We start from the raw sequence: 27,640 nt of genomic DNA on the forward strand, positions 1-27,640 counted from the left end.
GCATCATTTGAGGGCACGACTCACTTCTTACTTGCACTGCGCGTGTGCAGCAGCTTTCAGGCTGTGACGAGTTGTCCGCTCCTTCCCCTTTTTGCAGACCGTGTCTTAGTGGGTGGCGACCAGCGTGCAGCGGTGATGTCAACAACATCGGTTAGTGTGTCAGCCCGTTTACGAAGCTACTACTTCTGCTTTTCGCCGCACCTCATACTGACAGACTGCAGTTTGTTCCTTCAACTCCGCTTTTTGTCACCAGGCATTAAGGGTTTAAGGTTCAAGAACATAAGTAACTCGTAGCGGTGGCTCATGTGTAAAGCTAGCGCTAGCATGCTAGCCGAGAGAGGAAAATGAGAGTGTTTGTAATATTGAGCTCACAGCAAACACAGTGCCGGGCAAAGCGAGACCAAATATATGTGTCTGCGTAGGTATGTGAGTGTGTTTTATTTTGGATGAGGGTTAATTATGAATAAATGAAACTTCTTCTTAAAATGGAAAGAAGCTGGTTGTTTTTGGTGATGTTATCAGTTGTGTTTTCTCCTGGAAGCTAAGGGAGTCTTCCGCCACTACCGAAGTTCGTATAGTCTTTTTAATAATAAGGATAATAATATGTTAAATCATAGACTTGGTCGCACAGCAGTTGCTGTACGTTTCTTAAATTTTTCATTGATTCTCCTAAAATGAGTAAAACAGCGCCCCTCTGGGTTGAAACGGCTGGTAAACGTAAGTCAGTCTGTGTGGTGAAGAAAGGTATTGCACTCTTGACAGCAGTCGACATCATGTTAAGTCATTGAGGGTATCTAGGTGAGGTTAGCATCCGCGTCCTATAATTAAAAAAGAGTAAAGCATATGTGGCTTGTTGTATTCTGTCATATTTGATAGTAAGGCAATGTCAGCTGGCATATTTGCCACAATTTAAGCCTTTTGCCATTTCTTATAGGCCCTGTTTCACTTGACTATACTTGAATAACTCAGTTGTTTTCACATAGCAGCCACTAGTTATCTGGTAGTGTTTTTCTAGAGCTGCTTTACAATTTTACAGGCTAAGCTTTTTGTCTTTGTTTTAGAGAAGAGAATAAACCATGATCACCACAGAGGCTGCAAGAGAGTTCCAGGCCAAAGAGCGCAAACACAAAGAGCAGCTAAAGAGATGTTTATCATCTGCTTTGTCTGCAGACCTTAACAGGTAAGTTACATGACAGTATGCACTCAACTGATTAGACCTGGGTTAAACGTTGACCCTTGTCTTCATGTATTTCCACCCAAGTCAAATCAGTACAAGGCTGTGACACAGAAAAACTCAGATTTTGTGAGCTTGTAAAAGTCAGTTGGCCTTTTCTTTCTGCTGCTGCTTCTCTCTTTAAGGTACTTGAATAGTCACCCAGTCACTAATGGCTTACCAGTGTAAAGAACCTGCTGGTAGATCAAGTTTAATCATGATGATTATAGTCATAGAAAAACAAGTCTAACACTTATTTTCTGGCCCAACCTGCCAGGCAGGTTTATTGATTGCAGGTTTGGTGTCACATTGAGATATGTCCAGCACACTTATGACTGAGTAAAAAGAAGCAGAAGTTTTTCTGTTATTCAGGGAAAATGTGTTTCTTTCTCTGTAGAAGAGGAACTGTGGAAAAAATAGATACATTGTTGCCTTTAAATTCTGTCCTGCTTTGTGTGGATATTGACTTATGACAAATGATCCAAGACGTGTAAACTGACAGTCATATGGACTTTGTACTGTAATGTTATGGGGTTAGTTAGTGTGTGGTCACTGTATGTTTCACCTGTTTAACTCTTTAATGAGGAGCAGCTAAAGTAGACACGCAAATCTCACTTTACATACCTCACTTTGATTTATCAGAGAATCCCTGCACTCACATGCTGATGCGCAAATGTGTTATCATGATTACCAATTATCTTGTATAAAAACAGGCTGTATATTGCTTGTGCAGATCAGGAGATCACTTCCTTGTTCGTTCACAATTAGCAGATGGATTTAATAGTAGTTTAGCTGTAATCCTAAAGTCACATATCTACTATCACAAAATCCAATATATTTAGACAGCATTGACACCAAGCCAAACAAAGAAATGCAAAACCAACTGTGAAACCAAACTAAGCCAAGACCACCTGAAACTGTCTCAGTCTTCTTCCAAGACTCCGGTGTGGTTTATTTGTGGTGTGAAAGTGAAAACTATGAAAATAGATATGTGATTTTAGCAGGGCTTCAAACGCTTAACTACTGTTAAACTCATCATCTGACCCTGAGCTGTCAAGAAAGAGATCTTATAAGAAATGTAAGTAGTCTGTGACTGTAAGTAATCTGTATAAGCGACTGGTCCGTGTATATTTTATGCAAATCATTGTGTAACCATGGTGCAGTGGCTATTTGTCCATAATTATAATCAAACTTGGATTCAAATGACCTCTGATGCACCACAGGAATGTTGTGTACCCAGGCTGAGGAGTCCATTGTCCAAACAAAGTCTTTGCGCTTTCTGGCAAGCAAGCCAGCAATAGAATGAAGAAATCATGGTTCCTGCTGCCTCTCTTGCTCTGATTTAAAAAAAAAAACGACAAAAAAAACATAGATCATCCCAGATGCATTCTGGTCCTATACTTTCTGGTCCTATACCTGACCACCTATATAAACCCTTAGGAGCCTTAAGTGTTTCTCTATTCTTCTTCAAATCTAAATAAACCAAACAAATAACTAACATAAGAAAATTCTAAAAAAGTCTAGTATGAATTATGCAAATACCTTGAATAATCAGACACTCAAAAAATACAAAAAACAACTAACTTGTATGTATTTAAAGCACAGGGATGCAGGGATTTGCCCCAATCAATCATAAAGTCAAAAGAAGTTGAAACAGAGATGTGTTGAGCTTGTGTCACACTAGCAGTTTTAAAACGTAGTTACCACACAGCAACTATCTCTTCCTATAATATTATTATTACTATCTCTATCTGTTAGTATGATTGGTCATAATCAGTTATTTCTTCATGACCTCTTTGTGACACCAGAGAAAATAAGTTGGTACAGAAGAAGCATGAAAGTGCAGCATGACCTGCTGTCAGACAGCAGAATAAGATTTCTCCACATAGCACTGATGATGCAGGATGACAACCACAAAAACCCCTTGATCCAGACAAAATGAACCATACAACAGCTGTGAAAGCGACCCACGTCTTGAGAGCCATAACAATTCACTAACTGCGGAAAAAAGGAGACAAAACAGTCGATGGAAATTTTGTGCAATGGAGAAAGTAAAATCCAGCTCTTTATCACAAAAGTAGTAGCCAGAGGTGGAGTTTTTCCTCAGATAGTAGGATCAGTCAATCTGGAATAGAAAACTTGGCATAGAGCAAAGTAGCAGTAAATTACTCTGATGACTGGAGGCCCACAGTGAACTAGCTCACGTGCTCTTTGAGCAGTTCATGGGGTTTGAGTCAACAGTGATGTGAGTCTCCTTGTTGCACGAGTGGCTCAACGATTTGGGCACTCAGAGGGTTTCAGAGATGGACACAGCACCAGCATTTGAACTCATACCAGCCAATTGGCCTTAAGCGGACTGATTTCTGGGTCACCCATATCAGTCATCGAGGCGCAAGCTAATGATGGTGAAGATGAAATGGACCGCCTCAGGACTGTGCTTGTCTTACTCTGAAGTGGGGAAAATAGGCCATCAGATTAATCTTTGAATTTCATAGATCTTTGAGGTCACTTGAGATGTTAACAAAGCCTCAGTTCATTGTTTATGTTCTTTGTTTACTACATTGAATGTGAAGTTCTTGCCACCTTGTCTCCACCCATAGTTTTGGTATTTTTTTTATAATCAGTAAGAAAAGCTGTTCACGTTCCCCCTGATAAAGTGTTGTGTTTTCCGTAATGTGTTTTCCCAGGTTGCTGCAGGAGGAGTTGGAGGCTGATGTGTGTCTATGTGCTGGCTCTGGCCAACTCCGAGCACACAGAGCTGTACTGTTGGCCAGAGCTCCTAGTGTCCTGCAGGGGCAGATGCACAAAGACCCCAACATCATCCATCTGCCTGACTATGAACTCTCTGGGCTGAAAGATTTCATCAGGTAGGCAGAAGGAACAAGTTATCTGTCATTTGATGGTCACAGCATATATTTTAGTTCTTGAGCTATGCGGTTTCTTTTTCTTGCTCCTCCACAAAGAACTTCTAATGTCTCTTATGAATACAAGCACCTCTTAATAGTGTCATTTGTAGTCTTAACGCCACATCTGCTTTTTTAGAAGGGGGCCACAAGAGACATCATTTATCTTTCCCTCCAAGAGTTGCAGTTTCAGTGACTCTCTGACAGAGGGCGCCAAGTGCTCCTCTTTAATCTGCAGGATGTGCTGCTGCATGGGCACTATGTTGGTTTCAAGGAGCGTTGCAAATGCTGCAATGCTGTTAAATAATAAATTACACATCACACTCTCATGTTGGTGTTGAGACACAATTCCCAAATTGAGTGAGTGTTTATAATGAACTGCAGTAAGTTTCTAATGTAGCAGTTGCCTACTTTTCATCAAGGCTTTGCAGTGTGGTCTCTTAGAGTGCACAAGTCTTTGATCCACTGATTTGTGTCTTTGTATCTTTGTCTCATTAGCAATTTATAATTAGGAGTAGAAGAAAGAGTTGTTCATGTTTTTGCTACATGACCGTGGAGTCAAAGTTTGTTGAAAGGGGACCTATTATGCTTTTTCTTATTTTCTGTCATACATATAATGTTAGTGTTGGATGTCCATATTGAACGTGGCCAAAGTGCCAAATAATGAGGCAAACGTATGTAGACGTAATCTCTGTGAGCAAAAACTGGCTTCAGACTGCTCTGAACGCTCAGTTTCCAACTGTTTTTTCTACTTTCAGCCTGAGCTGACGTCGGCTTGTGACGGATATCTTTATATGGTCATCTGCTCCACACACAGCGTGCGAGTTCACTGCTGGTGTCTTGTCATCCCGGGGTCGGTAGAAAATGTGTTTGGGATGAACAGAGATCTTCCCTTTGATGCCTCCTGGACAAAATTTATTTATTTATTTATTTATTCATTTTAAAATATTGCTTAGCAAATGACAAACTGAACCCAGTGCTGACTACAATAGAGTGCGTCTTCTCATGTTGTTACTATAGTTACTATCACTGGCTGGCTACTCAGCTGGAGACCTGAAATGTTCCTGCGGTACCATCCATCTATCCTCTCAGTCACAAACAGCTTGCTGACAGGACCTCACAAATATGTTGCGCTGGTTAAACAAAACACAGCGCTACTCTGGCTGTGTGTGAGTATATTAGCTAAAGCATAAGTTTAGACCATTTCAATATATTGTTGTGGTCTTTTTTGTCATAAACTAAGCCTTAAACACTTATCAAACATAGTTTATATGTGGACAGTAGTGATGCATGATTGCAGTTATATCTGCGGGCACCACGGTTAATCCGCAGGTCATAAAGAATTACATTCTGATTAAAGCTGGGGTGCAAGACTCTATTCCCCCTCTGGCAATGAGAGTAATTGCAAAAACACTGTTGACATGTGCTCACGTTATAGGCTACGCTGTAGCCTAATTCGTCGCTACTGTTGCGGCTGTAAAATGGTGGATAAATTGCCACAAGGGTCACACAGCCCCCGCGAAATGACTTGTTTCACTATCAGAATTTGATCCACTCAGTCCGATAACATTTGGAAAGACTAGAAGAGCCGCACGATTAAATTATTTGATCCCCGTTCAAGTTAGCAGAGGGCTAACCAGAAGTTAGCTTGCTTGGCTGGGGGATATTTCTGGGTGTGCATTCAAACAGCCAGTGCGGGAATGTCCCTCCCAACATGAGATTTAAAAACTCTGTATACTGTGAAATAAAGTGAGATTTATCTGGCCATGATAGGCTTAATCAGCATTGTGTGAACACGTTTGGCAAGGGCTTGAAAGTAATGGACATTCATTTATATGTAAAAGTTCTGCACTGAAGGTTTAATAGTGGATGGGTCACGAGCGGTGAAATAATACATCATTAATGAGGAAAATATTAATTTCATTCTCTAAAATGTGAACGTAGCAGAGCAATGCTGCAGTCTGCTGCTGCTCTGCAGCAATAACGATTATTTCTGCAGTTATACAAGAGAGATTGCTGGTAAAATTGTTGCGCTCAGCATGCTACAATCTTTCCAGGCTACATGGGTTATCAGGAGCAGAAACAGGACCGCAGCAGGCAGCATACATAGAGGGCTACATAAATATAAAAATGTATTGCAAAGACACAGTTCACACAGACACAGCAGATGTAGTGATTTGGGGGGGCCCAGGTAAAATCTGTCTTACTTTACAAAGTAAAGAAACAAGATTTTGATTTTGGGATGGTTTACATTCACTTTGGGACAGTTAAAATTGTTTTTCAGGATGGTGGTGAAAACAGTTAGTCTGGAGCTCTGGTCATGCTGAGCTATGACTCCAGTCGAGCTGGAACGTTGTGAGTGTTTTTCCATTACGCAACACGGCAAAATAAAATAAGTTGTTTACCTGTTGGAGGTGCTGACCATCTGTCATCAAACATCATCATCACTGTGGCTGTTTCTGCTTGTACTATTCCTCCCTGCACTATTTCTAACTGATGCACTGAACAAAGAGCTCCAAATATCTCCATATGTTTTTGTGACGACTGTAGGGATGTCAACAGTTTACCGTTAATCGGTTAACTCCTGAGAATATTTTTGAACGGTCACGCATGTCGGTCTATAGTTTAATTTGCATACTAGGGTTGGGTGTTGAACTCATTAGAAGAGAGTGGGTTCATCGGGAGGTCTTAAAGAGACAGTAGCTAAGACAGCCTGTTTCAGACAGAGGCTGAACTGAGGGGCATAAAGAGCCAGAATAAGATAAATAAGGAGTTTTCTGAACTATGAATCCTGCAAAGCTACTCTAGTGGAGTCCAGAAATAAAAATATAGAGCCGGAAATGAGTATAATAGGTCCCTTTTAAAGGTCATTTCACACATGGAAACTGTAAAATTGCAGAGTTCAGCTGTCCAGGAGAGGTAGAGGTTTTTGGCTTTCACAGTTCGATCACCAACAATGAGATGTTGAACCACAGGGCATCACTTACTGTAGATGGGTTAGGCTTTTTTTATTACTCTTCATGGTGACAGCACTGCTGGAAAACAGCAGTACGTTGGCAAATTACATTAGTAACACTAGAACAAGAGTGACACTGCTGGGAGACTCTCCCCTGCTTCAACACTGCACAAGAGATGTCAGAATTCCCCATAACAACCAAAGACAATTTAGCATTAATAAAATAGTCTCTTAAATATGACACCGTTTAGAATTAGATTGCTGTTAGCCCATTTTTTAAAATACTGTGAGCAAATGAGATATAAATGAAAAAATGCTGAGATTGAAACCATTATTATACCTGAGTTTTAGTCCTCTTTCAATATCTTGGTTTGAGGAATATAAACACGTTTTTCTACAAAGATTTCAACAAAATACACCAAACTTTTTGTTTCATCTGTGTTTGTCTTTGCCTTAATACAAGCAGCTCTACAAGACCTTTGCATAACTCCAACATTACTTTACATCTCACCAATACCTGAAAAAACAAGCCCTCACCAATGCAGCCTCTTACATTTTTTAGTTTTGGTCTGAACACTCAGTAAGAAGCTGACCATGCATTTGACGCTTTTGAAACTTGACAGTTTTCTGTATTCCAGTCAACTGGGCACAACTGCCTGGTAGGTGACAGAAGGGGTTGCATCTCCATGCTGTGCTGGGAGCATTTGGGGATCTTGCAGTAGGAGGAAGCTGTTTGGGGGGTAAAGATGTTTGGGTTGCTCTGCTCACCTTTTTGTCGCTGTGAGAATAAGCAGGGTGAGCAATTTGAAAACGGACACATGTATAGACAGTGAGGAACTGGAGGAACTAGCCAGAACGCTACAGCATGATTTTGAAGTAGGGAAGGTAAAAGTTGCCTATAATGCAGAATCATTCATAAGGTTGCCACCTCATAGGAAGTTGCCGTTTGGAAGGAAAAAAAAAAAATTCTGTGTAGTTGAAGTCACAGTGCATCAAATGGGATTGTAATTTAAAGGTGTAAAAGGTCTAGTTTTCATTAACCTTTAAAATCTCTCCCCCGCAGGCGAGTGTACACAGCAGACCAGAGCATGCGCTCAGCTGAAATAATCCCACACACGGAGGGCTGTGAGCCAGAAAGTACGCCGTCTGCTCCCGACCCTACGCACCCTCGTAGTTCCACTGACTCAGGTAAACAGATCAACACTCTATTCCACGGAGGGCTTATTCTAGGTTATGTGACCGTTCAGCTGCACGCCCCTCCCTCCCGCTTTCTTCACATCATGTTATCTCAGCCATAATCCACTTTTCCACTAATCGCATTTGGATCCCTGTTGTCGTTACTGCTAATTGCAGCACGGCCAGCGCTACGGATAATTCTAGATTTAGCTGTGCCTCAGAAAACTTTTTGTCAGAAATGTTGTCAGTATTTTCAGTGAAGTGGGTTTTAATGAGAGCTACTTCTGCTCGTTCACACACACAAATACCAGTGTATATGGCTCACACACACACACACACACACAGCCTTTCTCGTCATCACCCTCTCCTTCCTGTCCTTTCTCATTATCCGAATCAACTTCTCCTCAGACGCTGTCGTTCTTGAGCCGGCGTCAGGCCTCGGAGCCGACTTACTGGATCTGTACCAGAGGGGTGAGCAGTGTGACATCACCATCCAAGTGGCGGAGCAGGTCTTCTCCTGCCACAGGTTAGAACTATTCACTGTTGCTCTGAGACATCCGTATAGAAACATCTGGAATACAAAAGCACAATCTCTTAAAAATGTCTTCAGGTGTGGTCAGATTATGTTTATTTCACTATATCTCAGTCACATTTACCAGATGTAACACACTCCAGCTGGAGGTCGCACATCTGCTGCTGACTCTGCCAGTGTGGAGAAGCAGTGGGTGGTCATTCAGTGATGCAGAGGTAGTAGTAGCCGGTAACCATGGAGACTGGTTTCTCCAGGCTCGTGCTCAGGGGAGCAGCCAGCCAGCGAGCGCTTGTCAGAGAGAAGAAGCTGGGCTATTTTTTGGTAGCTCTGCAGCAGTGATCTGTATGACGGCCCACTGTTAGCTGCTGCAGTTGCCTACCAGAGGCTGAGCCACGGCTTCTCCTGCCCCACGCCCAAACCCCCCCCCACCCATTACTGTAGAAAAGACTGCCTCTCACTACTTTGAGCTGTTAATTTTTCTAAGCAAGAGGTATATCTGCTACACATCATGGAGAGTAGAACGGGACAATGAATCAATATGATACTTATCAATATATAAATATGATATGACAAAGATTTAATATGGTCTGGGATTTGGTTATCACAATATCAAGATATATCTCAGATTTAGCTTTTCTAAAGCACTGATGGTTATCCCCAAATTATATTGTTGTATATTGATATTGAGTGAGCTTGTCAACATTCTGAAGGCTAATTTGCCACCTGTATTCATCTATAAAGGATGTCTCAGTTGAAAATATACCGTGCAGTATCACAGTGTACACCACTGTTGTGGTCTAAAATTACATGTATTGCAATAAAGGATTTTATCCATATTGTCAATCCCTAGTGAAGTCACACAAAGGATTAGCAGTGTGAGGTAGGTCAGAGGAGAACGTGATCACAAGGTTGCGACAACAGAATGAACTGACTTCCATGATATGACGGCTCTGAAATGCTTTTAAAGGATAAGGCTAGCATTACTCTATCTCATTCTTATTGTCAATAAACACCATGAAAAGACCAAAGTATAAATGCGTTAGTCTGTCTCTCAATACTCTCTGACTCTCTAACTCTGTGGCAACCAGCCCGTTGGTTCCTACTGAAGATGTAAATTTAAATTTATTTTATTATATTTATAAATAACTGATGTGCTAAAACAGCTGGGCACTGTAGTTTTTCACAATCATTACACAAACAGGAGGAAATAGTGCATTTGTAAGGGACTATTTTCTGTCGCAAATCACTGCTCATTTGGCGTGGTAGTGAGCATTTACAGCAGCAGGATGGTGTATGTGCAATTGAGTCATAATAAACTTCAGTGTGTGTGTTCATGGTAATGAGCGGACATGTCACCCACTGCAACGCTCATTAATGTTATTTTAATAGTTTTTAGACAATAATGGAGCTCCATGGCACAGAGCAATGAGATATATCAGAGTTTGGATACATAGATAATACTTGATAGAAGGATCATTTCATTGTTGGTTTTGTTGACAATAAGATAAATAATAAAAATCACCAGTCTTATCCTTTTAATGTAGCTAATTATGTGCTGTAAACGCCTCATTGGCTGTATATTTCCCTTTCAATGACAGTACAGTCTAGAAACGTCAGAGAGAATAAACAGTCTCCAGAGACCACACAACACACAATAGAATTTTTTTAGTTCTCTTTCTTGTCACTTCAAAGCCACTTAAGTACACACAGGCCTGCCGGATGACATGTGAAATATTAAAATGGTGGGTGGATCTGACATGCAACTGCCTGCTTTATTGGGTTTCTAGGGCAATTCTGTGTGCGCGGTCTCAGTACTTCCGAGCCATGCTGAGCGGGAGTTGGATGGAGAGCTCCAGACAGTGCATCACTCTGCAAGGGTAAGACTGGTTCATCAGCATCAGCAGGACACAGGGATCAATAATACACCTCCAGTCCTGGTCTAACAATTCTACGCTTCGTTCTCGAACAATCAGTTGAATTTCTACATATACCGCATTAATAATTCATGCCCTGCAACAGAGCTGGCTCTGTACAGTATGGGGTTTCACTCACAATGCCATGTTTTAACTCCACATACCCAGACACACACACACACTGGCAGTGGCTCGCTCAGATTTCTATCAACTAAGGTTGCACTGCCTCCTCTGTGAGGCACACAAATGTCTTCTCATCCACTGCCTGCCTGCTGAAAAGCCCCCCCCCCCACCACCACCCAACTCCCCCACTACCACCCGCAGTCTCCTTTCAGAGCGGCAGAGGCAAATGAAGCCCATTTTTTCCTCCGGGGAAAGACATGTCACTCGCCTCACCATTACTGATCTGAGGGTAACGGGGGAAGACACGCCTGTCAGAATAGAGAGCGGCTGGGCTGACGTGCGGGGGAAACCTGTGAAGTGGCCCTCGGGCTGCAGTCACGTGGACCGAGTGCTGCATGATATGTGGATTTTGTTTACAGCATTCTCAGTTGTGTTTATGGAAAGATATGCAGTATTATTGACAGGAAAAAATACATCTACACTGTGTGCCTGAATTCACATAGGGAATATCAGGCTGTGGTTAACAGTTTTTAATGTCAATCTTTTCAGCTTAGGGCCAGAAGAGATGGAGATCCTGCTCCAGTTCATGTACGGGGCAATTGTAGATCTGCCCTCCGGAGCCAGCGCCAGGTACTATATGTGAACAGACTGTCCAAAATTAGAACACAAGCCCAGAAAACAAGCTGACCTGTATTTGGTGTCTTCTGTCCTTTAGTCAGGTGGTGCTGGCAGCAGACATGTTGGGTTTGGAGGGCCTGAAAGATGTAGTGCAGATGGTTCTGACTCGAGACTACTGCCGCTTCTTCCCCAAGGTCAGCTATACTGAAGAGAAACAAATGAATGCCTTAAGGAATGGGTTTCATAATCTTGTGTGTATGACATTAAGAGCAACCTGCCAAATTTAAGATGTGCAGCATTTTGATTCTTCAGAATATATATGTTGAATTTAGGATTATGATAAATATGAAAATAATTTCAGGATGCACATTTATTATCAGCATTATTCTTCCAGATTTGGAAACAAAATTTCAAGAAAATTGATTCACGTCAAACAGTGTGTCTGCCTTAACCCAAGCATAAATAAAATAAAACTTGATAATAACAGTGTGCCACCATGGCATGTAAACAAATTAAAAAGCTTTAACACCTATGTAAAAATGTAGTTGCATTATATTTGCAGGTGTGCTGGGCACTGTAATGTCTGTTGCTTGTAGTTGCAACTGAGTTTGTGAAGCAGAAACCAGTTAAAGTATGTTTGAAATGAAGGCTGATGCGTCACCTGTCAATAGAGTGTTCAGTTGATATACATGGCATGCAGTCTAAATATAAAGTGTCAATATTGTACCATTTAAAATGTTATTAATTCCAAATCATTATTAGGATTTTCAGCATAGTGCTCTCAGTGCAAGACATGTAGCAGTATGTGGAGTATCTGAGATTACAGCTGTCAACACCAAGAACAAATCCCTGTTATTCCTTTTGCTTTGCACTTTATTCAGTGCCTGCATGCTCAGTGTCAATAATTCTGTAACAGCTCTCTGTTTACTTCCCATGTTACTATATGCCTGTTTCTACTGTATGTCACAGAGCCATTAGAGCATCACTGTCTAAAATAACTGTGTTTGCAGCCAATGGATGGGGTTCAGAGGACGGTTCTGGAGTGCCTGTCCCTCACACACGCCTTAGGCCTTCAAAACCTCCACATGCTGTGTAAGAGGTGAGTGTCAGGACTAATTGTTCCACATTTTAGATTTTTTGGAAATGTTTGTAATACAGTGTATACATAAACATTTGGAAAAGCAATTACATTTTATTTCAGGGTCCCTTTATTTTTCTCAAGCTTGACAATAAATTTAAATGTGTTATTTGGAAAAGTGCACCAAAATTGGGGAAAATGCTTGTTTTGAGGTCATGTCACACAATGCAGACCTGTCGCCGTTCCTGCCATGGCAAGTTACATCAGCATCTTGTTGCTAGGTTACCAGCATCCAGCTGCATAATTCTGTATAAGTGACCATGGCAGATGACTGTATAAATGTAAAGAATACACATGCAATTTCAGGCAAAGTGTGTTTACATTCCTGTTAATTTTATTTTTTTAAATCGTAAAAGTTAAATTTATGTGTTGAATTTAAACAATGCTGTTTGTCAGTGTTGTATTTTATAGACACTGCTGCATCAAGCTCAGAGAAGTTTGCTTTTGCACTCAGATGAGACCATTAGTGTGCCTGTAACTTAATTTTTCACTTTGAGACTTCCTTTAGCTGATACTACTGCATGCTAACCGCTGTGTCGCACACTGCAGTGAGCAGGCAAGAAGTGTGTGAATGTAGGTCAGGGGGATAGGATGTGTTGAGCGAGACTGTGAGCTGGTTCTGATTTGAAGTGGTATGTGTGGGGGGTGGGGGGGGGACTTGGCCTTGCCGTGTTGTCTCTGCTGAGTCTGATGAGTCACGCGAGTATGACGAGGAACCGAGCTGCGCTGCTCTGTGCAGCAGTGCGTTACTGACCTTCTCATCCTCACTCATTCTGCTGTTCCCTCAAGCAAAGCTCTGCCAGCCGCCGCTCAGAGCCTCAGGGTTTCTGTGCAGAGATGTAGAAAAAGCATTCATGGGTTCATCTGACTCTGACTGGGGGAAATATTGTGAAATTGCTCAGAATCCAAACTACCCTGTTTAAAAAAAAAAAAACCCCACAAAAGCAAGTAATCTAGTACAGTGACTAAACAACACGTGTATTTTCAGGTGGGTTGCTGAACATTTTGTGAAGACCTGGTGTGAGAGAAACTTTTCCCTCTTGCCCCCTGAGCTACACAGAGCCTGTCTAGCAGCTGTAACTGAAACCATGGTGAGTTCCTCCTTCCTAGAGTCATCAACTATGCCGTATTCATGTAATTGCACTAAATATCATCTAATCATTCTCCAGTGTTTTTCCACAGGAAGGAAATTTGAATGTGATCTAATCTAAGATGACCTTTATTAAATTCTCAGTTATTAAAGGCAGGCTAATTTAGGAATATGATGTCGCTGTAGACAGATGGGGAGTGATCCAGGCTTGTTATTGATAGCCCAATATGTCTTGCATCATTACAAAAGATGTGGTGTTCGTTCTATGAGTAGAGCAAGACAAATGCACCATTGTTCACGTTTGGCAAGTACTGAGATTCAGGTGCCGGCCAAGAATCATTACACAATCAGGGAATCCCTCTACTGATCAGTAGGTCCCTGGCAAGAATACCAGTGAGATTCTGTGTAGGATTGTGTTCATCTGATTTGATTTTGTGTTCTCAGTGAGAGAGTTTGTTTAGCTGATAAATGTTTTCATTCAGACTGTGCAGAACGCAGTAACCATGCTCTGTGGTACTGAGCAGTTGATTGGCAGTCTCCCAGAAGTCAAGTGGGCTCAACAGGTGAGGAGTCTGGCAACAGAGCTGCAAGAGGAGAGCCTCAATGTCATTGTCCAAAACCTCCCCAGAGTCGTCCTAACTCAAGCCTTCCACGACCTTCGCAGGGTAAGGCAGAGAGGTAGAACACTCTCCTTTTTACTGTGAGGATGTTTGGAAAGGTTGTTTTCTCAGTGTTCGTTGGGTCATTACAGAGGGAAGAGTTTACCCGAGAGCCGACCTTGTTGAAGAAGCTGTGTTCAGCTGTCAGAGAAGGTGTGACTGTGGACAACTGCTGTGAACTCTTCGCTGCTGTGCACTATCTGTGTGGAGATGACGTGGAGGACGACTTTCCTCTGGAGCAGGGAGGGCAAAAACAAGAGGAGGTGAAATGAAGCAGATTCTTTTTACTGACCCTTTTGTCGCTCTCTTCAAAAATAGAACCATTGACCTAATGTGACCATTAGGTTGTGTTCACACTCACTAATATGTGTAATGCGGTTAAAATTAAACTTGCTCATTTAGTTCAGTCCATTCAGAGAGCAGCTGCAGACCAAACTAATGCACCAAGACTACCTGAACACATGGGGTTTTGTCTGCTTCTCAGCAAGATGTAGTTTGACAAAAAAAAAAAATCACTCATGGTCCACTTACTAGCTTCTTTTGGACTTATCTCATGGTCCTCCTCAGTGGATGGAGTTTGGAGTAAAAAACATCATTTAAAAACTCTAATTTTAATCAGTGGTGTGATTCCCTGAGAAACTAACTCCTAACGTCTAACTATTTAACTCAATCCATTGAGGAAGAATGTGAGATGCAGTTGAAAGCTACAAAAAAACTAGTAAGTGAACCTTGAGTTATGATTTTGTTTTCTGTCTGCCTGTTGCTATTTATGACAGATAAAGCCCTGTTCATTTTTGATTAATGCTCATATGCAGGTATTTATGTGTGAGCATTGTGAGTTTTATTTAGGAAGCTTTATTTGTCTGGAGAAGAGAAATAAAGCTTCCAAACACAGAACAGCACAGTCTGACCAGCTGTCAGTGACCAGAATAATGCTTTTGACTTGAGTTTACAACCCTTCATTCATTTGTCTTGTGTTGGAAATGTTTGCTCTCTGTCAGATTGCCTCTTTCTTGAAACTAGTTACTTGACAATCTTTACTAACAACCATTTTATGTCTTCATGTGCTTTACTTCATTCTGGATGCAGGTTAGTATACAGCTTTGGAAGAGCAAACTCCACATTTACTTGGCTTTCCAGACCAAAACGAGGACCTTTGGGGTCACATGTGTTTAGGGTTTATCTGAATGGGTTAGCATGGGTTGTCCAACTTGGCTTTGCAACCCTGCTCCTAACCAGGGTGTGGTGCAGGTCTGATGCCGCTCAGCTTTGGTATGAAAGAGTGAACAAAGGTTTCTGAAATGACTATTGAGTGACTGTAGCATAGCTATAATCCTTTAATAGATTCTCAGCTATTAAATGTTTTCTGTGAGTTGTTGAGTTGAGCAAAGAGAAAAAAATCCTACAGTTTCACCTCATTGGCCACACTGTTAACCATGCTGACTTAGTACAACTGTCACATAAGAAACAGAATAAAGAGTATTATTTTATATTCAGATAGAAAAAAATGCATGTTGTCAGTTGAATCTGTTATCAGTAGATACAAATGTAAAGATTCAGGATATTAGTGCTGGTTTAAAAAACAATATTAGTGTAAACCTCACTATATAAAACTCATCTCCTGTGTATTAAATTGCCTCCTGCACCTCTCTAAATTTAACAACACGACATAATATAATAGAAAAGATGCAGCCACCCTGTGGCCAGTGAGTAACAAGAGCATCATAATTGTTCAGAACAAAAAACATTGACCTTTAATTATAACAAGTTAACTTTTAAATGTCAGATCACAGCGCCAGAATGCACAATTCCTTCAACTCTATTTTTTTACTTCAAATATCATCTTAAAGGATAAGTTTGGTGATTTTTTATATTTTTCTTATCATAAAAAAAACACAGTGAGCCACACAGTTGCACTGGGTGACACAGAAATTCATCATGATGAACATGAGCACAGTAGTTTGTACATGTACACTGTCCTGCTGTTGTAGATACTCACTAACACACCAAATCCACCTGTGAAAATAGTGCCTAACAAATGCACTATTTACTCCTGTCGGCGCAACTTCTGCTAAAACTACAGTGACCTGCTGTTTTAGGAAATAATTTAGCCTTTTCAAAAAAGTGAAAGTATATATTCATGGCCTGTTGTTGGTCTCAGCGCCAAGTCCAGGTCGGGGAAATCATAAAGTATTGAGAGACACAGTTTTTGTCTTCACATAGGAATTGTTGACCATAACAAAAGTACAGCCTTATCATTTCTAAATATAAACTGAGTTAACTGTGATTCTGAGTCGATGCATCAACAAGTATTGAAATTTTGGTTTGTGGTAGTCCAACATGTTGTAAAATTGTACCATTAAAATCTTAAACACACTGTCAGCTATGTTAAGGATTGGTAAAAATAATTTTATGTGTAATCAGTCAATAAAAGAACACAGAATAATAAAGTCTATTGTCAGAGGAGGCAGGTTAAGCTCGTGAGATGACTTGCAGGGGAAAGTGACCTGGCTGCACAAGTTAAAGCGCATAACCCCAGTAAATACCGTACAGTATGGCAGAATGGATTAGGCTTCACTAATCTGCCTGTGTATCTGCTGGTGAAAGGGTGTGTGTGGTTAGTGCAGAGGAGGAGGTAGAGGTAGCTCCTCCCTACCTTCCAGCCCTGTTTTTATAATCAGGCGTGGAAACAGGAGTATGGGCATCAGCCGGTGACATCACTGCTTTTGCTCAAGGGAGCTCAAGTGGATTCTGCTACAGAGACAGAGGGGGAGGGAGGGGCAGAGTCAGGGGAGGGAGGGGTTTTTGTTGCCATGGTGAAAGGTTCTTCAAGCAGCTGCTGATTCGCTTGTGCCGTAGCGCACCCCTTTCCATTCTTCTCCTCTCCCTCACTCTCTCTCCTCTGTGTTACCGCCAGCCGTTCAGGCTAGAGATTTGTACGCTACGCGGGCGGCTGTGGACCTTCCTGCTTCAGACCTTTTACGCGGTCCGCCACACGCAGGGATGGGAGACCCTGTCGTCCAAACACAGAGAGAGGATACTGGCAGGTAAGGAAATAATCTGGCAGCTGTATCTCTGAGCTCTCTTTTTCCATACACATGATATACACAGGATATTCATGCTGCGGTGTGTGTGTGTGTGTGTGTGTGTGTGTGTGTGTGTGGATGTGTGTGTGTGTGTGTGTGTTTTTTCTCCCTCTAACCCAGCCTAGTGCTGAAGCAGTGGCTCTGCATCATTAGAGATGAACCAAAGCCCTAGGAAAATATGGTGCTTGCTGATTTAACATTTAATGGCTTCTTTCTACACAGCTACCACATTTATTGTTTGGCCAGTGCTTCTCTCAAATGTTTCTGCTTCATTTCTGAGGTACCTTTTAAACTGTGTTGGATAGATGAGTGTATGCTAACATGGTAAATGCAGCAGATGCGCCATGCTTGTTTTTAAAGGGTGGGAGTGAAAGGCTGAAATTCTGTCTTTGTGAGTCTGCACATGATTAGACACATCCACAAATACAAATAATACGCTGCTTCCTCACTGTTGAGCTAGTTGTGTTGAAATGCACTGCATGAATAATTTATTTGACTGGTATCAGCGTGTGCCTATTACTGGTATATTTCTTGCCAGTGTAATTGGATTCCGGGTCTCAGATGCAAACATTATAAAGGCAGAAATTTCACAATGCTTGTTTTTTTTATTAAATAAGATAAATCTTTAGATTTTGAAATTGTTTGTATATGAAATAAAGAAACAGCTTCGCTTTGTTCACCAGACGTGGCCAACTGATCGATCCATTGATTTAATGTTTGTTTCCTTTTGGTCAAAGCGTCAACACTGGGTGTGGAAATGGGAATTTGTGAATGAAGAGAATGGCTGCTCTCGCTAACATAATGAAGGACCTAGGCAGCCTCCTGAAAGACATCAGTGCAACCCTTTTCATCTGTGTTATGCCCGTATTTGAATATTCTCTTTTGCAGGAAATACCAACTGGTTAACTGATGATTTTTGCCTTCCTTTTATCCTGTTTTGACAGATGCTATTGATAAAGGGGACAGTCGAAGACTTGGTAAAAAGCCTGTATTCACTAGCTCACAGGTAATTTTACTATTCAACAATGCATTAACATTTATTCTTCTATTATAAGTTTTATTTCTGTTTCACAAACAAGAAATCATTGAAGTTTTACTTGTTAATCAGATCTGTGACTTTAACTTGGCTGATGATGTGATCATATGAGCCTTTTTTAGCTCAGAGCAATCCATGTAAGTTTGTGTAATCCCTGGCAGTGATTATAGTCGCTGGCCATCGGAGGCCATATGTCATAAATGCCCCACCCTCATAGCAAAGAGATATAGTATGACATGAACAGCAGGGCCTCTCTAAACAGATGTATAGCTAAGATAAGCTTGGCTGAGGGGATCCAGGCAGGAGTGGTTTAGAGCAGTGAAGCTTCTACAGATTGCAGGAAATGGTTTTATGCAGTCAGAACAGTCACTTTCTAGGCACTCAGTACTAATTCTCTGAACTTTCAAGAAGCAGTTTACAGATAAGGTAATTGTTATACTAACACTAAAAGACAATAAGGAATTACTGATTTGCTAAGTTAACTTGCAAAAGTTCACAAATTGATACATAAAGTAGAGCAAGAAAGAAGCACCAAGGCTTCATCCCATTAACATCTGCTAAACAAAAAAGAAATAAACAAAAAAGAAAATAATCAGCAGGAGCTACAGTAGTGGGATTTTGATTGGCTGATAAGAACAGACTATGGAGTTCTTAACAGACTGCAGACCTTTAAGTTGATGTTACACGCGGTAAGTATGCTCCAGTGTCTCGTACTAATCTGTCCTAATAATACTCAGTTTCGTATGACTGCCCTCTGGTTATTTGCTGATTAATCCAGTCTTACAGTTACATGAGTAATATGTTTGATTTTTTTCTTGCAGCAGAGGGCTGTGAAATGCCCTTCATCTGCACCTGAGAGTCCTCCTGTGCACAGGACCCAGAGGGTGTCCGACTACACTAGTTCTTCCTCCCGTAGCACTGCATCAGCCATGAAGTCTGATGGACTGGGGACAGCTAACAAACCAGGGGATGGTCACACATCCAAGGCAAAGAATGTAAAGAAACCAGGAGACAGGAGTATAGGAGCAAAAGGAAAAACAGCATCGTCTGGCGCACCAGTTGTCAACGGCACAGGAGCTGCAGGGGCCAGGCGGGATGCAGCCAGTGCCAATGGCCTCAGAAGCTCTCATGGGGCTAAAGAGCAAGACAAGAAGCCAAACCCAGGTGCGAGGCCTAAAACCTCTCCCCCAAGCTGCACATCTACAAGCCAGACAGCAGTAATGAAGGCTCAGAAGAGCTCAGCAGGAAAGGCTGACAGTACTGCTGGCACCACCCAAGCTCATCCCAGCGCTTCATCCACATCAGGCAGCGCCTCGCCAGAGAACGGTGCCAGCAGCCCTCGCAACGACACCCACTCCATCCCAGGTTTACACTTTTTATTGACTTCTTAATATTTAATCATTTTGACTGACAATTACAATGCAGGACATCACTGTAGCTAAAGTGAAGTGTTGCCAGTCAGCTTCAGGCATAATACTGTAGCGGAGATATGAAAGGACCTGTGGACCAATTAGTATGATGAATGTTGTGCTATGGCCAAGAGGGATTTTTGGGTAGTGTCATGTATGAATGTTGATTTATTGGGAAAACAAAGCGAATGAGGCTGTCCTTGGCAGCCTGCTGGTATCAGTGAACAGCCGAACAGCATAGGTCAAAGCCCTGTACAGCTGTCACACAGGGGGGTGTGACTGATCGCTTTGAGCCTTTGTGGCAAAAATGGTTTTAGGGAGGTGGGGTAATCCCGACTGATACCCATGTTCACTGCTAAAGTGGGCCTCAGCTGTCTGTCCTGCTGGTACAAAAGATATAGGAACAGAGCAAGAGGGTAGCCTGTGTCTCTGAACCCCACCCTAAAAGTGAATGGCTAAATGTCTGTGATGTGAGTTCATGCACTACCAGCATAGCACGTTCACCGACCCCATGTATCCCTGCTACCCTTTTGGTTGATTGTTCTCAAAACTGTACGCCCTGACAAACTATTTGCAACAGCGCATGTGGTTTATGTTCTGTGTTTTAGGAGCAAAGCCCAAACACCAGGCTAAGGCAGCGAACAAATCCCCACTGACAAAACCTCCGAAATCCGATTCAACAAAGACCAGCAGGTGAGCTTTACTCTCACACTCACAGTGCTCGTCAGTATGCTCTCTCTCATCTGTGCTTGTTTTCAATGAAATACTAGGCATAACGTCTAACAGCCCTAATTCATATCCTTGTCAGTATCCCCTCATCAAGTCATCAAGTACAGTATATGCAGCAATAGAGTTCACGAGTCCCTCCAGAAAGCATTTAGGTTGTTCATAATTGTCTGTGCGCGAACCAAAATCTAGGAAAAATCACTTCAAGCTGCGGATTAACAACCTTCAGAAAATAAATAACCCATTTGAGATGTTTTATTCTCATTTCTGAGCCAAATGAACTCAGCTCTGCTCACTACTCAGACTCTGACTAGACTCTGCCAACTTTATATGCTGTTATGCTGTATCAGTGCTATATTGACAAGTGAGGGACAGCAGTGATTGAGAAACCCAAAAAGTGATTATAAGAATCCAGAAATTTCTGTCATCATGAGAAACTGATGAAATACAACATTTACAAATTAGTAAAATATTGAAATTAGTAAAAACATTAGTAAAGCATTCTAACAACTGTTTTTACAACACGCCAGTCCATACAGCTGCAGGTTGAACTTGAATTTAGTCTGAACAAGTTTGAATCTCAGTAGCATCCTCACTACATTTTCCACATGATGGCCAAGTTGCAATATAAGCTGAATGCCAATATACCCAACATCATTAGAGAACAAATATACACATCTTTACATGTTCATTAATGTGAGTGTAGGAAAAACGAGGCAGATGTTGCAGCACAGTATCACCTGGTTGTTTTTTGGGCCCCATGTAGCTGTCAGGGGGATGAAAGCAGCTGTGGAGCATTTTCTGACAAGCCTCTTATCTGTCCTTCAAAGATGTTAAAAATATCCGTTTCACAATCAGCATCATCCAAACTCCATCTGTTCTTGGAGCACATTAATATTGAATAATCCCATGGAAAGCTTCCATGTAGCCAATATATAGTTGATAGCCTAATAAAACATATTATATATGAGCCTTATTGCATACCAGATTGACATCTTTTGCAAAGAAAAAGATGGCAACGTTAACAGTTCATCCATGCAGTATCCAAATTTTATTTTTCTGGATGTGCTCCAGTCTTCTGGAGTATAATTTTCTTTTCTTCAGTAGTTAACACTGAACTCCCTGCTAAACTAAAATTGCATCAATGTAGGTGATGAGACCAATCATTTGTACATTATGTACTTTTGAAACGTGGTCTGTAATATTATTAACGATGATGTCCATCTAAGGTCAACTCTGTAAACCTGCACTGGGTAAACCTATTCTGGGATGTAAACCAATGAAGAGATTTCAAATTCCATCAACCTTTGGCACACAGTGAATCTCAGACTGTAAAAATGTACTTTCTGTTAGAGTTTGTTAAAAACCTGGGAAGAACATCCTTCACAAGGTCACAAGTATCAACTTGAAATTCTTTGCATTGATAATCAGCTCATGTCTCAGAGGCTTGCCCTTGACAAAATGGGAGAAAAAAACTTTGCTGCCCCCCGCTGGTGTTAAATATGAATTCATGATTTACTTTCCCTGCATCTCAGCTCATAAATATTTTTATGATGATGTTAGTCAGAGGTATTAATTGAAGAGGATGTTGTGGTAAAACATCTGTGGTCATTTTGTTTTATGGTTTTGCCTTTTTGTTATCACAGTCCTACCAATAAGTCAAGTGTGAGAGAAAGTGGCAAAGTCAAGAGTGCAGCAGAGAAAGCATCAACTTCAGCAACAGCAGCAAGAGCAGACACTAAGGGAAGAGGTACACCAGACAGCCATGGTAAGATGTTCAAAGTCTGCTTAATTCAAATGTATGTTCCTACACTGGCGAAGTATTTATGTCCTGCTCACATTGTTTTTTTTTTCTGATTTAGTCTCCAAGCATGGATCCTCCATGAAAAAGCCTGCTTCCCCCAAGAAAGACGACAGCAAAGATGGGTCGAAATCCTCAGCACCAGACAAAGCAGCCAGTGAAGCTCCTAAGAAGAAGATCACAAAACCCACTTCAGCAACTGGAGCCTCAGCTAAATCAAGTACTAAACCAGCAAAAGCCTCTTCAGCCCTCTCCAAGCAGTCTTCTGTAATATCTGCCAAGTCGGGACCAAAGCCGAAAAGTACTACTGAATTGTCTACGGAGAAAGCTTCACCAAAATCTGTAGGAACTTCCAAAACCTCAGCTGCCACAGCCTCCAAGAAGGCAGGAGCTAAAGGAAAAGAGGCAGCGACTGGTAAAACTGAACTCGCTCCAACTGAAAACACTGGTGATGTTGCAGAGCACAAAGCTAGTACAGAGTTAGCGCCCTCTGACCAGCCTGCAGCACACAGTACACAGCCACCAAGCCACGACGGAGGGGATTCACTTAGCCTCTCAGTAGAATCAAGCCCTAAGCAGAGTCTTCAGAAAACTGAAATACAGTCAGGAAACACTGATGAAGCGGAAGATGAGACCAGTGTTACACCAACAGCCAAGGACATCCCCCATGTCAGATTTGTTAATGCAGACACTTGCAAACAGTCTGAAGGGAATAAAGGGAAGCAGTCTCCAAGCGGTGTCATCCCTGCTCACATCAGTGGAGGGCAAGTTCACGAGGTCAGGTCCCCGAATTCACCGAAGGATACTGAACGCCCCATAGACACCCCTTGCAGCATAGGAAGCACTGATACTCCTTTGGAGGACTCCTGGAGTGGCATCCACCATCAGGTCAGCCCAGAGTCTGAGACTGGCAGCACGCACACCACTTCCTCTGACGACATCAAGCCCCGCTCAGAGGACTACGACGCCGGAGGATCACAAGATGACGACTGCTCCAACGACAGAGGTGTGTCCAAATGCGGCACCATGCGCTGTCATGACTTCTTGGGTCGCAGTAGTAGTGATACAAGCACTCCAGAGGAGTTAAAGATGTACGAAGGCGGGGCCGGGTTGAGAGTGGAGGTGCGGCTGCGTGGGCGAGAGGCAGAGACCACCAGTGAGGAGGAGGGAGTAAGACAACGTCCCCGTTCGTGGTTGCAAAGAGATGAGGTTACTTTAGAGGAGGAGCACTCAGAAATCGAGGCCACTGTGACTGTAAAGAGCATCCCCGACCACCAGCTCTTCTCCTCTGAGGAGGAAGAGGAAGACGACGATGAAGAGGAGACAGAAGATGAAAAGTCAGAAGTTGAAGTGGTCCCGGGTCAGGACCCACTGCCACCCACTGATCCCTCACCACACTTTCAGGGGATCGTCAACCTAGCTTTCGATGACGATGGTGCGGACCAGGATAACGAGCAGCCCGACTACCAGTCGACCTCTAACTTCCGGAGGTCAGTGTTGCTCTCTGTTGATGAGTGTGAGGAGTTGGGCTCAGAAGAGGGTGGCATCCAGACTCCACCTCAACAGGCTGATGACGCTGTGACCCCCTGTGATGTTTTTGAGTCTGATTCTACAGCTCCTCAGTCTAATTGTGCCCCTTCCAGTCACCAACGGAATCACCTGCCCTCTCATATTGAAAACGCAGGTATGAAGCACAAAAAACACAACGAGGAACAGGAAGAAAAATCCTCTGTATTCCTTACAGAGATTCAGGAGCCTGTGCAGGAGGAGAGTAATCACATCCAGGTGGATGGAGTGAAGTCCAGCGGCCCTCTCCCAGACGCTGACATGAGAGACATCCCTCCGCAGGAACGGCCATGTCACCTGGATCTGCGACACACTGAACAATACAGCAATGGAGGGCTGCGAAAAAATCACACCCATCCCCCAGAAAGCAAGAAAGCTGATTTACATCTAGACTTAAATGAGCCTCAGCTGACAGGGGACTCTCCTGTACATGCTGCACAATCTCCAGCAGGTAATGTATGATCCTAGACCCCAAATCCAATCCCATCTTCTTTCCCCAAACTCCATCAGTGAAGGTACAGTTTATCCCTGCAAGATTTATTCTCCTTTGCTCTGACTCCTAGACCTTACCTACGTCCAGCATATAACTATCCCTCCTTCAGAAAAAGGATATTATCCAGCATACTAGTTTAGTAACTAGTTATAAATACAAGTTCAAATTCAAATTAAATCAGTAGTCATCATTTTCATAGCTAAAAGCTTGCTCTCATTTCCATGCATTGAATGTATATCTGTTGTAAATTTGAATTTGCAACATCAATATCCTTTTAAACAATCAAACAGTTAAACTGTACATTTTAATCAACTGAACTACCTTTAGGCAGAAGAGCATTTAAGCCTTGGTAACTCAGTTTACACAAAAAAAGGGGAAAGCAGAGTACATTTCACGAAGACTGATCATAGAATTGTATTTGTCAAAAAGAATCTGCCTTTTGACAAGGCCTGTGACATAGTTATACCAATGCACTTTTATGTACATAAAAATAAGATTTTTTGATTATTTTTGTCATTTATTTTATGCAGTGGAACAGCCTTTTTAAGCCATAGATAATTTGACATTGTTGAAGGTGCTATATATAGCACTTGAACATCAACATATCATTGCCAAATTGATTATGATTTGTTGGTATAATTACTTTGACAATTACACCATTGCTGGGATAATTCTATATCATTCTGCTGATAGTGATATTGATGAGGCTTGTGTTTCTTAAAATTAAGACTACATTTCCCATAAACACCATTGCATCTTATCTCAGAAGATGTTGCTACAGCGAGTCTCTTCTTTCTGTATCCATGTGTGTTGCATTTTCTTGCTTTATTGAAAAGGATAAATATGTTCAGCTTTTCATTCACTACACCATTGACATTTTAAGAAACACAAACGTCCGGCTCCATAAGCTACAAACAAATCTTGACCTTGTGGTACACAACGTCAAATACAGTGTAGTGTCACTAGATGGGGCTGGGCCTCTCTGTGATGGTCTTTTTGTTTACAGTAATTGTACCAACATGTCAAAATTCATTTTGAAAGATTAGCTGATGCTGAAATGCTATATGTTGCCCTTTAAAAATTGTGTTCAGGTAAATGACAAGCAAGTAATGATTTTTTTCAAATTTCTGTAGCGTGACTACCTGACATAAAGGACAAATACAAAATGTTTGTACAAAATAGACGACACTAAACTGCCACTGCTTCTCAGAAAAGTGTGTTGTGCTGGGAAACTTTTCCCTTGCATCTCCTGGCTGTTTATCTTTATTTCTATTGGAGAATGTACCTGTTCCTGAGTTTTTTATTTGTTTTTCTTTTTTTTGTTTGTTTGGGTTTTTTTGCACTGCACACATGCATGCTACTATTAAAATTAATTTGCCATTCCCTACATCCACCCGTTATTTTTTGTATTTTTTTTTTCCATTGCCTTCTGTCATGCCCAGTAGACTTGTGTCTAGATATGTAGATGTCCACCTTTTAAGAAAACTGTGTTTTGTTGTCTATAAGCTTTTGTTCAGTAGGTTTTGTGTAGTGTCAGTAGCCTCCTCTGTAAAGTATGTGATGTGTTTCTAGGGCAGCTGTCATGGTTCTGCCATGTCTCTCTTTTTTCACAATCATATTCAGAAAAAGAAATCCTGCTGCACCATTGCCGAGGATATATCCCCATGCAAACATGTCAATTATTTTGTTACTTCATCGTTTGCTGAAATTGTTAAAACTAGAAAAACACAAAGAATGTCAAAAGAAACTTGGTGGTGTGCCATTTTTGTGCTACTAAGTAAATCACTGTTGCTTGCATTTAGGTTTTTGTGACAGTACTGTTCATTAGGTCTGCTCGCTCAATGACCTGCACGTAATCCTCAAAACATATCACTGGTACTTACTGACAAATACAAAGTTTACTGGTGCTGGCAATGCATGGCTTACTTTGTTTGAACAGGTGGATAAAGAGATGCATTCAGAAAAACATCCTCTGTGCATTACCTTTAAGGCAACTGTCTACCCATGACATCCATCTTTCAAGTGATTGGTGACTCTGAAAGTGATTAATTCACTGTTATTAAATTAAACTGTACGAGCATAATGGACCATCAATCACCTCCTCCCCACTGTGCTGTCATCACCTGACTTCACTGTGGGGAAATGACGCAGTTGCATTAAGGGTAAAATTTCAGTAATCTGTTTTATTGTAGTGTCTCTGAAATGAAAAAAGAACTGTGGAGGAATGAATCATTTTGTCATTTTGCAGTATTGTCAATTGTTTTTAGGGGACAATGGTTGTGACAGATTGGATCAAACCTGCAAACATGACCGCCGACCATCCAAAGCCCTCTCTCCCATTTACGAGATGGATGTGGGAGAAACCTTTGAGCACTGTTCGGACAAGGACAGGAATATTAAACTGCAGGGAGAGGAAGACAAGCAGATAGGGGACAATGATAAAAGTAGTGAGTTTGCAGAGCGGGACTGGAGCCTGCTCAGGCAGCTCCTCTCAGACCATGAGTCCAATCTGGGCGTCATAAACCCTGTGCCTGAGGAGCTCAACCTGGCCCAGTACCTTATCAAGCAGACACTATCCCTGTCACGTGACTGCCTGGACTCGCAGGCCTTCTTGTCCCCAGAGAAGGAGACCTTCAAGCGATGGGCAGAGCTCATCTCGCCCATGGAGGACTCCTCCACCAGCATCACTGTGACCAGCTTCTCCCCAGAAGACGCTGCCTCTCCACAGGGAGAATGGACCATCGTGGAACTGGAAACGCATCACTGACTGCACAGAGGAGAGCCTGCCGGACAGTTGACACCTTCTCTATGAACTTTGAACATCTTTACATCAACTTTGTCTTAATTTATTATTATTTATAAGAAATTATTTCTCTGTCTTTATCTGGACACTGCAGAACTCTTTGCAGCAACTGATTTGCATTCCCCATTAACCCTCAGTGGTCTGTTTCTTGACACAAACAGACTGTTATGCATGCTGATATTTTTGTATGTTTGACTGTTTAATTGATGTTGCTTCAAAGTTCTAGAAAAGAATAAGATTATGAAAAAATACAGTCTTTCTCATGGCAGTCTTCTGATAATATGGTTGACTGGAGTTTCTTAAAGAAAAATAATACTGGCCTACTGGCTTGCATTTAATGTCATATTGAAAATAAAGGTTTGTGTTTCTGAAGAAAAGAACACTTGTCACTGTCCAGTC

The 27,640-nt window shown here is 41.8% G+C and overlaps 1 protein-coding gene across 3 annotated transcripts; it reads left to right on the forward strand.

Annotated features, from left to right (window-relative positions):
- Positions 1 to 46: 46 nt before the first annotated feature.
- On the forward strand, positions 47 to 27,621 carry btbd8 (BTB domain containing 8). Of its 3 annotated transcripts, none has more exons than XM_067597884.1 (19): positions 50 to 150; positions 1,062 to 1,180; positions 3,901 to 4,080; positions 8,136 to 8,260; positions 8,657 to 8,774; positions 10,568 to 10,657; positions 11,366 to 11,446; positions 11,532 to 11,628; positions 12,445 to 12,533; positions 13,561 to 13,663; positions 14,145 to 14,327; positions 14,414 to 14,584; positions 17,239 to 17,368; positions 18,352 to 18,413; positions 19,265 to 19,808; positions 20,461 to 20,545; positions 22,225 to 22,346; positions 22,441 to 24,396; positions 26,706 to 27,621. In XM_067597884.1, exons 2-19 carry the CDS (start codon positions 1,077 to 1,079, stop codon positions 27,203 to 27,205), a joined length of 4,740 nt encoding a protein of 1,579 aa, XP_067453985.1. In that variant the 5' UTR covers positions 50 to 150; positions 1,062 to 1,076; the 3' UTR covers positions 27,206 to 27,621. The 3 variants fall into 3 exon arrangements, with proteins under 3 accessions (XP_067453986.1, XP_067453985.1, XP_067453984.1); XM_067597883.1 differs by having other exon boundaries at positions 51 to 422; XM_067597885.1 differs by lacking the exon at positions 26,706 to 27,621 and having other exon boundaries at positions 47 to 422; positions 22,441 to 26,657.
- The last annotated feature ends 19 nt before the right edge of the window (positions 27,622 to 27,640 follow it).

The sequence above is a fragment of the Thunnus thynnus genome, chromosome 8, assembly GCF_963924715.1.
Source record: "Thunnus thynnus chromosome 8, fThuThy2.1, whole genome shotgun sequence".
Lineage (NCBI taxonomy): Eukaryota > Metazoa > Chordata > Actinopteri > Scombriformes > Scombridae > Thunnus > Thunnus thynnus.

Coding starts and splice junctions, on each gene's coding strand:
- btbd8 (XM_067597884.1), top strand. CDS start 1,077: ATGATCACCACAGAGGCTGCAAGAGAGTTCCAGGCCAAAGAGCGCAAA. Junction 8,775..10,567: donor CAGGTCTTCTCCTGCCACAG/GTTAGAACTATT, acceptor TTGGGTTTCTAG/GGCAATTCTGTGTGCGCGGT. Junction 12,534..13,560: donor CTCCACATGCTGTGTAAGAG/GTGAGTGTCAGG, acceptor GTGTATTTTCAG/GTGGGTTGCTGAACATTTTG.